Source organism: Balearica regulorum, chromosome 5 (genome assembly GCF_011004875.1).
Source record: "Balearica regulorum gibbericeps isolate bBalReg1 chromosome 5, bBalReg1.pri, whole genome shotgun sequence".
Classification (NCBI taxonomy): Eukaryota; Metazoa; Chordata; class Aves; order Gruiformes; family Gruidae; genus Balearica; species Balearica regulorum.
The window spans coordinates 2,060,731-2,074,257 of NC_046188.1; the positions used below are offsets into that span (position 1 = coordinate 2,060,731).

General features: G+C 46.8%; 1 protein-coding gene across 1 annotated transcript in view; it reads right to left on the reverse strand.

Moving 5' to 3' along the window:
- MDGA2 (MAM domain containing glycosylphosphatidylinositol anchor 2) overlaps window positions 1–13,527 on the reverse strand; it is a 383,424-nt gene that overhangs the window by 126,938 nt on the left and 242,959 nt on the right. The window contains exon 8 of the mRNA XM_075753135.1: window positions 896–1,189. Within this exon, the coding sequence (XP_075609250.1) occupies window positions 896–1,189 (294 nt within the window). The remainder of the gene's footprint in view (window positions 1–895; window positions 1,190–13,527) is intronic.

Genomic DNA, 13,527 nt, shown 5'->3' on the forward strand with positions numbered 1-13,527 from the left:
AAATAGCTCTGATGAAAGCGTTGCAGATACCACAACATGTAATCAAGTGCATAAATAATTTGTTATACAACAGACCTTGGAAAAAACAAATCAGTTGATTATTACTAATAACTATGTATATTGAGGCATCTTATCCCTGGAGGCCCCAAAGGAGGTCAGTTGTGCTGAGCACAGAACACTGTTAAAAAAAGCAAATCTGCCATAATATTTGAGCATCTGAAACCAGAATAAATGAGGGCTGCACAAGCCACTTTATAAAAAAAGTGAAAATAAGTACCAACTATACAACAGACACACGAAAGTCATTCAGTGAACATCTTTATCGGATACACAGCAAGAAAGAATGGCTCATTATTTCCCACAAACCGTATCAAACCAGACTTTTCATTTTCCAATAATAAATGCTGAGCATTTCCAAAATAATTGATTTCCCCTTATGTTTTCCTTCCCATTCTGACGGTTTGTGTTCAGAGTCAGAGCAGACTTTGCAGATCTGCATGCAGATCAGCTAAGATGGAACAGCTCTTTCTCTCATTTTTTTTCCTCTTGTTTTACACGGTATTAACAAATGAGATCAGTATTAGATCTGCGTTTATAGAAATATGTCCTCCTATCTCATGCGCTTGTTCCTGTGTCAAGAAATTTAAAGCTAGGCATTGGAAAAATAATGATTGCCTCACACTTTTTTTTTTTTTTAATACAAATGGGACTCCTATGTCATTTTTATTTCCATATTTACATTAAAATCATGGAATCAGGGAACTACAGAGCCAAACAACACAGCAACAAAAACGTACCAACCATAAGACTCTTGCTGCTGTGAATTTAGGGGAGGAATAAATCAACTTCTTTTTCTCAGCAAAACCACATGGAAAGAAAATAAGGGTCTACTTACACTGTACAATGAGCTGTACCAAAGCTTCTCTGGGTTTCACATTAAACCCGTTGTATTGGCTGGTCTGGCACCTGTAGGTTCCCGTCATCTCCCTGGACACGTTCACTATCCTCAGGATCCCATCGTAGCTCTCCGTCTGCATCCCCCCGTCTGGCATCGCGACCTCCTTGTCTGCTCGGGACCAGAGAATGATGGGCTTGGGCTTCCCTGTCACCTGGCACTGCAGCTCAATCGTGTCCCCTTCCCGGGTGACCAGGGGTGACTTTTCTTGAGGAACAGTCAAATTAGGTGGGACTTCAAAGGAGAAAAAGAAATGGTTCAACAATTAGCATTACGGAGATATCAGGTGGCTTTCTTGCTTGTACAGTCATAATTATAGCTGAAGAATTAATTTATACACAGACAGCAATGCCTAGTGACTACATATATCGGAAGACTGTGCAATGCTACTATATTTGTGAGACGAGGTGCTCAGCTGCTTGAAGTGGTTAAAATAAGATTTAACAGCCCCAGCTATGACACTTACTTGCGTCTCTGACATGGCAATACGCCGTACCAGCGCACATCAGCGCATTTGGACCACCGGTCGCAGCTAGCACTTTATCACTGCAGGTTATGGCTTTCCTTTTTACGAGTATTTGGCAGTAAAACCCCTTTTTTTATAACTGACTGGCTGCTGGTTTTATCCAGCTCGTAATGGCCGCGCAATGAAGAACCGTGCCAATTCAGAAATCAGCTCAGAATTCAAGACTTGAAACCGAAATGCAGTTGGCATCTCTCTATCACAGGAGGTTTATCAAAGTGGTATTTTTTCATAGAGATTTGCATTAACAAATCCGGAAGGAATATGTGAACATCTGTTTCCAGCAGGAGTTAGACATCCCCTTGGAGCAGGAATACCTGGCACAGCCGCACAGTGAGCTGCGATGCACAAGGACCCATCCTTCCTGCTCCCCACAGTCTTGCAAGACGGAGACTTTCTAATTGCCCCCAGTGCCTCTCTGAATTATCAGCCACGGCAGCGAGGAGAAGAGCTCGCTCGCCACGGAAGAGATGCTGCTGTGCAAGGTGCTTGGTCAGGACAGAAATGTCGTGGCATCCCTGACAAAGGCATCAGTGTTTGCACGACGGGCATCCCAGTGAGCTTCCACCATCGGTCCCATCAGAGGTGGCCCCTCTGCCTCCGTCGTTGAGGTGACAGCATTTCACAATTACTAAGCACTGCAAGCTCCGCCGGCATGACGAGAACAGTTTTGCCATGTCCAATTATCGTTCCCGTCTCTTCATACCTATACTGGGATTACAGCCAATCTCCTGCTCCTCTCTTAGCGCAACACAAACGAAAGCTCCGTCTCTGAAGCTGCCTCTGATCTCCAGATCACACGTGGTGCCTTCGGCGCCGCAGACGCTCGCTTAGGGGAGGGCACGGGCTGCCACATGGTGGGTGAAGAAATGGAAAAGCCTGATTTAAACACTGCTCACCCTCTCTTTCCTTTTGTGCCTTCTGAAAACTCGGCTGCCCTTACGCATCTTCTGTCCTGAATCACTTGGAGAGATGCTTTCTGTTTGAACGGCAAGCCCCCCCACGAGCATAAACTCTCCATGCTGTCCTGCCCTCAACTACTTCGCTTGAATGCCAGGACTGACAAAATACAGCCTGCACCCCAACTCCTGTCTGCAGGAAAAAATAATTGAAGGCTATTTTTCAGGCCTCCAGAGACAGAAACAACAGACTTGTACCAGGGAGAAACAGTCCCAGTTTTCCCCCGGGACCTACCCCGTGTCTATGGACCTGACAAGCCTGCTAGGAATCAGAGTTTAAATCAGGGACTTTCATAGGGACCAAAATGCTGGTTTCAGCTGTTTTGAAGGCTTTAATAACTCCTTCTGAATCTGGTGGGACATGCAAAAGTGGAAATAACTTTTTTTCCACAGGAGAGTAAAGGAAAAATTATTTTCTACTTCAAAAAAAACCAAGGGAAAAAAAAAAGAAAAAAAAAAAGATAAAAACTGCTTAATAAAGCATTCCCAACATTAATAAATATTCTTATTTTTCACTTGCACTCATGTGTGGCATAGCAGTTCCTGTGCACAGGCCAGTGCCCAGGAGACCTGGATCACCTGGAGGGAGCCCAGAGGAGAACCACCCCCGGAAGATGCCCAAAAGCCCTTGGTGAGGAAGGGCTGCAGGACACGAGATGGTCCATGCCAGCGAAGGGAGAGTGGTCGAAAGCCATGACCGCAGCCTAGTCAGAGCTCTACCAGAGCTCACAGAAAAAATACAGAGGGGAAAGGGGACTGAAGGTGGCAAGGGATGAGACAGAAGGAGCAGATGAACGCTGCTCTGTGGTTCTCCGAGCTATTCTGACTGCATCCCTCCACCGGCATGTGCCCTTCCCTCTCCCTCATTTCTACATCCCACGCCTGTGCTGCAAAGCACGCAGTACCTGTGCTGGACCTGCATCTCCTTCTTCCACCTTCTCTCCTGAAAACGGGCATATCAAACAGACACCAAACCACCACTTGCTAAAGCAATGCTCTATGAAAGCACAGACTAAACTGAAAAAGCTATTTTTCCAAGAAGGAAAATACAGTTTAAAGAGAAAGGTTTGAAAGCACACTGTGCACCGCCTGCCTGCGGGAAGGAGCCTCCTTCCGAACATTTCTTCCAGCTCACCTGGCTTGTGGCTCCTCAGCTTAGTTCAAATAATACACAGCTCTGTCAGGATCAGTAAAAAACCATTTACTCTGTCCGTTCCCCTCTGCACAGTGGCTCTGCTCCCTGCTGTGAACGCGCTTTGATCAAAGCACGACCCAGTTGGTAGGGATGCTGCAGGCTGCCTCGCAGCTCTCCTCTTGCTCCCTGCCCCTCTGGCACCTTCAGCTGCCCCGGGGAAGCACAACCTTCTCCTGTCTCAGGGATTCACTGACCGTGAGAACTGTGAGGCCGAGACCATGGGGTCACAGCCCTCCAACAAAATACCATTATCAAGAGGGAGAAGGTCTGCTGTCTGCTAGGTACCAGCCTACAGCGCTATCTGCAGTTCTGCTTGCAGCCCGTGGGCCAGGACGTGAGCTTTCCCTTTGGTGGTTGTCCATGTAGACCTGTTTGGGGACATGTTGTGCTGGCAGCCTGTTCCAGACTCCATCCTTTCCAGACTGCCATCAAAGCAACAGGTCTGGACTGTAAAATCACGCCTTGTCTTAGCCTCAGAAATCACTCACTTTCTGGCTGGGGCAAGGGCTGTAACTTCTCATCTCAAGTGCTGAGCCAGGAGCAAGACTCGCCTTTGGCACAGCGAGCGGTCCTGCGTAAATGCTGCCTATGAAGGCAATACATCACGGAATAGAGACAAAAAGAGACAGAGGAGGCAGCAAATCCAGCTTCATGTGCGGAGGCTGACACAACCCTGGACTCGAAACGGAGATGGGATACAAATAAATTGAGGAGCTGCTGCCCAGACATCTACAATGTTCTTCTGGTTTAAGAAACTCCTTCACTAAGCTTGTCACGGGAGGAGTTAGTAGACAAGTTTAGCGTGTCCACGAGGCAGACCTAGAGAGGAAGGAGAGCAGAGATGTGTGAGGGCAACCGGAGGCCCATGCGGACTTGCTTCCCACGCAGCCGCACCGCGCAGCCCTGAGCTCCAGCTGTGGGAGCTGGCCAGCTGCAAGAAACGGCGTCTCAGACCAAGAGAAAGGGGAAATTCAGAAGTTTGTACGCTCAGAGCAAACTATGAATCATATAAGGAAGAAACTAGGAAAGAATAGACCCTGCTTCTCATGGTCACATGTAGCTTCTGGAGGCATCTGAGAGGAAGGAGAGTGAATGGCACAGGACATGCATCTTTGGGGTAATTAAAAAAAAAGCAAAAAAAAAAAAAAGGGCATGCCAAAAAGGTCCTGTGCAATGGTGTGCAAGTCATTTACCCTCTCTTTAACGCAGTTCTCTTTCTGAAAAATAGAGATAACAGCACTGCAAAACTTGCACACTGCCAAGATAAGGACACAGACTACGAGGTCTGCAGGCAGGCTGATACGGCAGGCTGCGTCAGGACCCCAGATGGAAAGATACCCTGAAACACCCGGACTCATCTTCTCCTGGGCATTTTGCAACACAACCAGTATCTGTCACCTTGTAAGCCAGCCAATATATTACTATGGTTTACTGTATTTATTAATGTTCCTGTTACTGGAAACAGAGAAGGGAGAGGGGTGGGACAGGGCCATCTGGTGAAACAAATCATTTCATGGGCAATGCCGTAAATAAGAAGCCTGGCTGCAGCTTTACTGCCTCCTCTGTGACTGCAGCACCCATGACCGGGAGCTCCCGCAAAGTCTGTCTCTGCCCCACCACAGCGGTTACGGCTACGGGTCCCCCCTACTCGCGTGTTGATTCTCCGATGTCTAATTAGGAAGAAGAACTTAATGTTTGTTCAGGGAGAGGTTTTGGTAGGGTTTCCCTTTTTATACCCAGCTATTTATTTTCACAACCTCGCAGGTACTTATTTATCTCCAAGATGTCTATTCCGCTGTCAAATTTGGCTTAAATTAGCTACAGGGTCAAAAAATATCAAGGGGTGTGGGGAATTGCGACACACCAACTGACAGGCACTGGCAGCCTGATCATCTATGACTTGTTTTCATCAGCAATAAAGCTAAAAAAAGCCACAAAAGAAACTCAAATCATTGCAATGCCCAAAGAGAAATCGGGAAGATTGAGGCAGGGAGAGAACTACAGAATTGAGGAGAAAATAATCAAAGCTTTTCTTCCCTTACTACAACCCAACCTAGCACTGCCAAGCCCACCACTAAACCATCCACACATCTACACGACTTTTCAATCCCTCCAGGGATGGTGACACAACCGCTTCCCAGGGCAGCCTGTCCCAGGGACTGACAACCCTTTGGGTGAAGACATTTTTCCTGATATCCCATTGAAACCTGCCCCGGCACAACTTGAGGCCGGTTCCTCTTGTCCTGTCACTTGTTTACTAGAAGCAAGGATGCCTGAGCAAGGGCGCACGAGCTAAAGTGCAAGAGCAAAGGTGCGAGGGTGTGCGAGCAAACGTGCCCGAACCAGGGTGTGCTAGCAAGGGTGCTGCCGGTGGGGCGAGCCGAGGGCCGTGCCAGCCCAGCCAGCAGAAGTGCCAGGCAGGTGAGCAGAGTCTTGCCAGCTGTGCTGGGGTGCTGCCAGATGTGTTGGGGTGCTGCCAGATGTGTTGGGGTGCTGCTAGCTGTGCCGGGGTATCGCCAGCTGTGCCAGCATGCTGCTAGCTGTGGTGGGGTGCTGCCAGCTGTGCCAGAGTATCGCCAGCTGTGCCAGAGTATCGCCAGCTGTGCTGGGGTGCTGTTAAGTGTGCCAGGGTGTCACCAGCTGTGCCAGAGTGCTGCCAGATGTGTTGGGGTGCTGCCAGCCATGCCGGGGTATTGCCAGCTGTGCCGGGGTGCTGCCAGATGTGCTGAGGTGCTGCCAGCTGTGCCGGGGTGCTGCCAGATGTGTTGGGGTGCTGTTAACTGTGCCAGGGTATTGCCAGCTGTTCTGGGGTGCTGCCAGATGTGTTGGGGTGCTGTTAACTGTGCCAAGGTATCGCCACCTGTGCCGGGGTGCTGCCAGATGTGCCAGCCTCCCTCTCCCGGCAGGTGCTGCTGTGGCACAGGCAGAGGCTCGGAGGGGCTCAGCCCTCCTCGCTGAGGCACCAGCATGTCTCCTGCAGCACCAGCTACAGAGCCTGCTCCAAATAAAGGTCAATTCTGTTCCTGCTTGTGCAGAATAATAAATCAGTTATACCCTATATTTGAAACAACAAACATTACCTTATTCATGTAGCAAGTGGCTTAAAAAAAAGTTAATACTCTTAGCAGTTAAATCTGTTTCCTAAAGCAGAGGGTTATCACTTGAAAAACAAAAGCATTAGTAACACTAAAGTAGTGCCTACTTTAAAAACACATACTATTATCCTTTGATACTGGCAGAGGCACATGCATAAGAGGGCTACTGTGGATATATGTCCGCTCCTGACTCTTAAATAAAATGGTCTGAGACAACCTTTGCCTCCGAAATCGCTGACTCACCAGAAGGTCAGACAGCAGAAGGTATCACTCTACTTTTGTCCTCTTTTTTTTTCTTTCTCGTTAAACTGCTCCCTAGGCAGACGTGTCTGCTGTTACTGGAGGTGGGAAACCAGACTAGACCCTTCTGTCTGGTCCCCTGTGGTAGCTCTACTGTAGTTCCATAGGATCCTTGATCCAGCAGTCACCTTGTCTATAGGAGAACGCAGACGGGACCAAAGTACCTCTTTCAAAGAAAAAGAAAACAAAATGCATGAGCCTAATACGTTTCTTCACTGTGTATTCTGGGTAGACACAAACTAGTTCTAGTCTACTCCAGATCTTTGAAATCCTGATGAGTCAAGCTGCTGAACCTATCTGGAACCTCCAGATAGCTTAATTAATCGCCAAAGAGGCAATGGCAGAAGGCAGAATCTGCTTTACACAGAAACCATTCGTTGGGGCAGAAGACAACGAGACAACAGGCAGAAAGCAAAGCCCTGGAGCAATGACTGTCAGCGCTGATGGGCTCTGGGCTAGTGATCAGGCTGCTTAAAACGGACTAATGGTAATAACTCGTAATTAAGGGATAAAGCAAAGCAAAGGAGTGTTTGAGCTGCATATCAAGAAATAATCCGTACTGGAGATTACTCTGAGATAATCTCCCAAAAGAAGTGTTGGAAGTCACATTGTTTGAGTAATTTAAAACCAGCCTGGATAAGGAACACTGAAGAATCTGCACTGGCTAGGAGATAGAGGTGAAATTATTTGCATATCCTCCTTCTCTAATATTTATGAAGTTGAAGGTCTGAATCTCTAATATTAATCACCCTCTGCCCGAGACATGCATTTCGGTCCCTGTTCATGATTCATACTCCTCATGTGATGGAGGGTCTTTTAAGACAGGGTAGGCTGAGCTGTGGTACAGGAAGCCAAGCTGGTATACAAAATGTATTTAAGCAAGCTCATTTAGCCTTTGAAGGGCAGCAAGCGATAATTATTCAGGTCCTCTAGACATTTCTGTAATCAGAGACGAAAACTGCTCAGCATACCCTTAATGTACATTTCTTTTCGGAGAAGTGTTGGGGAATACCAGGGAGCGTATGTGAACGGGTCTCCAGAGGTGAGAAGAGCAGAGCCCTGGGGGAGACGTGCTGATCCAGCCAAACGATTAGAAACACCGCTGAAGCCAAGAGAATTTACTTTAACCTTTCCATGGCCTTTCATCACCATGAAAGGGGATCTATCTAGTTACTCATGTGGAAGGTAAATCGAGTGACTTGTAAGGAAAGCATGTCTTGATTTCACGGTTGCTTTCTGTTCTCATCACTCCGGTTCCCTGTGTGCCATCCTGCCCATACACAAACGAGAAGAGAAAGCACCGCAGCCCGTGTTTTCTTGGGCACGAGCCACTTCTAATTGCGAGTGAAGACATGAACATCAACCACAGATTTTATGGTGGGAGCTTGGACAAGCGATCTGTTTAGACAGTAAAATAATTCCTGAACCAGTGTTTATAGCTCAATATACTTCTAATACCTTACACCACCACCTTACTCTGCAGTCACTCTCTGAAGAGGCACATTTTAAACCCAGAACATACACAGCCAGCGGCAAATTAGCCAAATTAGCTTTCGATGATCTCGTAGGAGCCATGCTGAGGAGCTCCATGAGCCATATGCAACGCGGGATGATGAGCCGACTCCACAGCCCTCCGGAGAAGAATAAAGAGTCTCCGCAATACGTGGCCGCTGAAGAGGGCGTCTGCTCCAAGAAACCCAGCTGAAGTCAATCCGCGGTGGATGGAGATATCCTGGGGAAATCAGATTTCCCGGGGGAAAGAGGAGCTGGGGAGGGAATGGGCTGCAGAGCCGGAGATCACCCTCCCTGCAGGACACGCAGCCAGGTGGCCCGGCCGGCCGTACTGCAAGCTGTGCGATGGGAAGGGACGGCGGCTCCCAGGGATAGAATTAAAAAGAAAAATCTCTGCACATTAAGTACTAAAATAGAACTATAAAAGAAATGCTTTTTAACAAAATCCAGCATTTATCTGTCCCTTCTGTTCACCTATTCCTTTCAAAGATAAACTCCAAAGATAATGGCTCACAAAAATAATCAATTTACTGCAATAATGAAACGTCTGTCTATTTGCTGGTATGTCTCAGGGCTGCCTGTGAATGATCACTCTGGACAGTGCTTAAGGTTTACAAATATCTTAATTGGACCACTAATTATCTCACAAAAACCATTTTTTCATTATGCAAGGAGGCAGTACTGTGATTTTAATAAACATTTAGAATTAAAATGAAGTTCTCTTTTATGCATCATCAAAGGAGGAACAAGATGACCAGAGGACACGTACTTTGCAAACAGATCAAGGCCACGTGTCCTGACACATCAGCCTGGACGTTTAATTAATTCATTATTTAATAGAGAGCTGATTAGCTTAACAGGGAAGCCCTCTTATCATACTGCAGGGCGGATATGCAGCCCAGTATATACTAGTTCTTTGGGAATTTCTCTGCCTGTCTCTGGCAGCACTAATGTAAAACCAAATCAATCTATCGACTTGACTAGCCTCAGAGGTGGAACAGGAGACCTGGAGGCCACCAGCCTGCCCTGTGCTCACGCCCACAGTCCGTGTCCCCCTCCGCGATGTGCCTACCCCCGGGTACCCGCGGTGGTACACGCTCAGCACACCTCCAGGTTCACCCAGAGATGAACGATTTGGTTGACATATTTGCCATGTAGGACATCTAACTGTGCCCACAGTGGGCAGGAGAAAGGACTCACGTAGGAACAGAAGGGTCACCACCACCTCCAGCCCAGGAGCATCAGCCATCTCCTCCATCCAGCCCATCTAGTAGCAATTCAGAGCAGTGCAGCCAGAGAATAAAGTAAAACAACCCCCTGAAGTAACAACTCGCTTCACTGCACACTACTACCTCCAGGGGGAAGATGAAAAGACAATAAGCCAGAAGTGACAGATGTTACATCTCTTACTGTACTGATACTGATTTTAGGGGGATAAAGATAACGTAAGAACCCATACTGAACAGAGCAGACCGTACATCACCTAAAGCCTTATTCTTCCTGCTTTGAATACAATATTTAAGGCAGAGAAAAAGATCGCTTACAAAGACTAACACACTCTCCTGATCCACCTCTCCTTTTTGCTTACCACGAGCCTATTTTACTGGGGTTTTTTTCTTGCTGTTTTAACATCTTCTGCCTTCAGCTTCCCCCTGACACGCACACACAGAGAAGAGCCATCCTGTCTTTCAGTAAAAGTTGCCCAAGATTGGTTTTATGGATGACAGGGCTTTTATAGGGCAAAGATTCAACGTTTGAATCTTCATTTCTACTATTCAGTGACCTACTTTATGGAGATGTGGCGGGTGGGGGGAGGCTGCTAGGGGATTACTTCAGGTCCATTTATATAAGATACTCAGGACAGAAATCTATGCTTTTCCTGCTGAAAGTACAAAACGTCAAGGGAAAAATATTGCTGCTAAACAAGTGCAATGCGGAGTACGCTACGAGGCTGGCATGTCCCTTGCACTGCCACATGTCCCCTTCCAATCTGCTGAAGGGACAGAGGAGACCTAACCATCTCCCTCCTTCCTCAGGAGGTGACCCAGCCCCTCCTGTCTCCCTTCGTCACTCCAGGAGGAGCCTCATGCACCTCAGGAAGAGAGAATTCTCCCCAAAACCAGCAAACAGGCACACAGCGCGGTACTAATATATCGGTGCAAGTCCTGGCATTTGGAAAACGTGTTTGTGCCTAGGCCTTATGTTCATAATTACCACAGCAGTAATGAATCTTGATGAATCTGTAATGACCTTCAAAAGCACACAGAAACTATTTCAATTTCCACTTAATCGGGTAACGAAGTCATACAAATAGGCAGAATTTCTTTTAAGATGCTAAATAAGGCTGATCCCAAATGCTAGGTTTTCTTCCCCCTTTCTGATTTTCTCGAGTGATACAGGGCAGTAAATTTAAGAGCTGACATAATTCACAACTGCCTGCAGAAATTGTGATGAGCTTATAGGTACGGCCATCTAATGGATGTTTCCAATAAATCCCATCAATTTCCCAAACGATTCCCCAGCAAGTACAGATAATATAGCGGTTACTGCCTGCCAGATGGGCAATGCATGGCTGCCCAAACGTCACTGTCCATTTCACCCTGGCAAGCAGGTAACAAAGTTTGCATGCAACTGCCATCCACCATGCCAAACTTGGCTCTTACCCTATAATAAACCTCTCGGTTCTTTACCTGTTAGTAAGATGTGCATTAATCAGCTGGAAGAACATGTTTCTTTTGGCCAAGAGAAAGGCTGTTCCCCTGTCCATGAATCGGTTGGTTGGTGTTTCTATCCCTACAGTCTCCATGGGATAATTGAGGTGGGAAGGGAGCTCAGGAGGTCTCTAGTCCAAGCCCCAGCGCAAAGCGTGGCCAGATGTGAGGTCAGACCAGGCTGCTCAGGGCTTTATCAGGTCTTCAAAACCTCCCAGAATGGAGATCCCACAATGTCTCTGTTTCCTGCTCAGATGACCTCATGGGGAAAAAGTTGCTCCTCATATCCAGTCTGAACTTCTCATTTCAACTCTTCCCATTGCCTCTCACCTTCCCAGTGCAGACTGCTGCGAAGAGCCTGGCTCCATCCTCCCGATACATCCCTTATAGGCAGGGGACAGCTGCTGTTAGGTGCCCCAGGGCTCTCCCTTCTCCAGGCTGAACAAATCCCCCTTCCCCAACCACTCTTAACCATCTTCACAGCCTCCACTGGACTTGTCTCAGTTTGTTGAAGCCTCTCCTGCATTTTGGGTTCCAAAACTGGACACGTTATCCATTGGCCTCCATCGCCGCCAGGGCACACTGCTGCTCATGTCCATCCGCTGCCTACCGGGACCCCGCAGAGCTGCTCCCTGCCCAGGCAGCCCCAGCCTGCGCTACTGCAAGGGAACAGCTCTCCACAACTTATCTCCCCAAGCTCCTTGCATGGCTCCAGCACAGTCACTCTGATGTTAACCAAAAGCCCACAAAATTCAAGATCATTTCAAGAGTTATCCAATAGTAAAAATAAATACTTCTGGTTTATACTTACAAAAGTTAGCAAAAAGTAGTAAAATATTCAAGAATCCCTGAGCAACGCCACAAATAGAAAATGAATAGCAAATAATAAAATAAGAACTAATTAAGGTATACAAAATTAGAGTTTTCCTCCTGTCTCTCCAGGTTTGTGTATATGTGCATTGTCCTTCAGGGTAGGACACAGCAAAGGTGAACTGTGTAAACGCTGACCGCTTGTTCACTTATACACATACAAATTTTGACTATCAGCGAACACACTCTCTGCATCTCATTTTCCAAACACACCTTCTGCCCAGTCCGCCTCTCCAAACCATGCTTCACCACTTTGGCTACAGAGATGCTACAAAAGACTGGGCTGAAGACTTTACTGAAGTCAAGGCAAACAGCTCTCCTTTCCCTCCCCTTGCCCACAGAGACAGTGGCAACCAGGTTGGGTCAGGCACAGTTTGGTTCTGCTAATCCACGCTGGCTGTTTCCACTCTCCTTCTGGTCTACCACGTGGATTGACATGGCTTCTAGGAGAACATGCTCCCTGACCTTCCCAGGGACTGAGCTGAGGATGACTGGCCTGTACACCCCTGCATCTCCTTGCCTTCTTGGAAGATGGGCTACAATTTCAGTTTTTCCATTCTTTGTTGGATCTCCTTAGGTTACCATGACTTTTCAAAGATAATAAAGTGGCCTTGAAGTGACACTGGTCAGTTCCCTTAGATACGTCCTATCCGGTCCCGTGGGCCTACACATGTCCATTTTGCTTGAGTGACCCCTCACTCAATCACATGGCTTTACTTCCCAGGTGCCTATCCAAACCACATGTCAATCCCATCTCATCTCCCTGTTGTACACAATATTCTTGACGAAACCATTTCAGTGGGCAAACCTTCCAGACTCATGACAGAAGCGATACGGTGCTCGAGTGGGATCCATGGTACCAGCATCATACTCAAGATGGAGGGCATGTTCATGTATTAAAATCTAAACAATAATTTATCACAGAAGTTGTAAGAGAGACTGTCTAGATGTGACATGTTCTTGCAAAGTATTACTGATGTAATACTGATAACAGAATTGTGTAATTCTGATAACAGAAATGTGGATATACTCTTTTCAGGCAAAAGTGTGCATTTAATCTTTTTGAAAAAGTACAAAGCATATACTTGAATGTCTTTGGTAAAAAGGGGTCAGAAGATGTCTATTAAACATTTTCTTTCCATGCTATAAAAATGTTTTCCAATGTGTTGTCATCTCACTTCTAAACAGCATGCACCACATGCCTTACCCCAGTGAATAATAAGCACAATCTGAGGAAAAGCACAGCAACGTTTCACATAAAAGACAGGATGGATAGTAGATATAATACTGACACTATTTGCCTCTGCGTTTTAACATAAAATAGTGTTCTGAAAACATAAATGCTTTTTTTTTTTTCTTATCCTTTTCTGTGGAAATCGACCAGCAACAACTCTTTTTTTTTTTTTG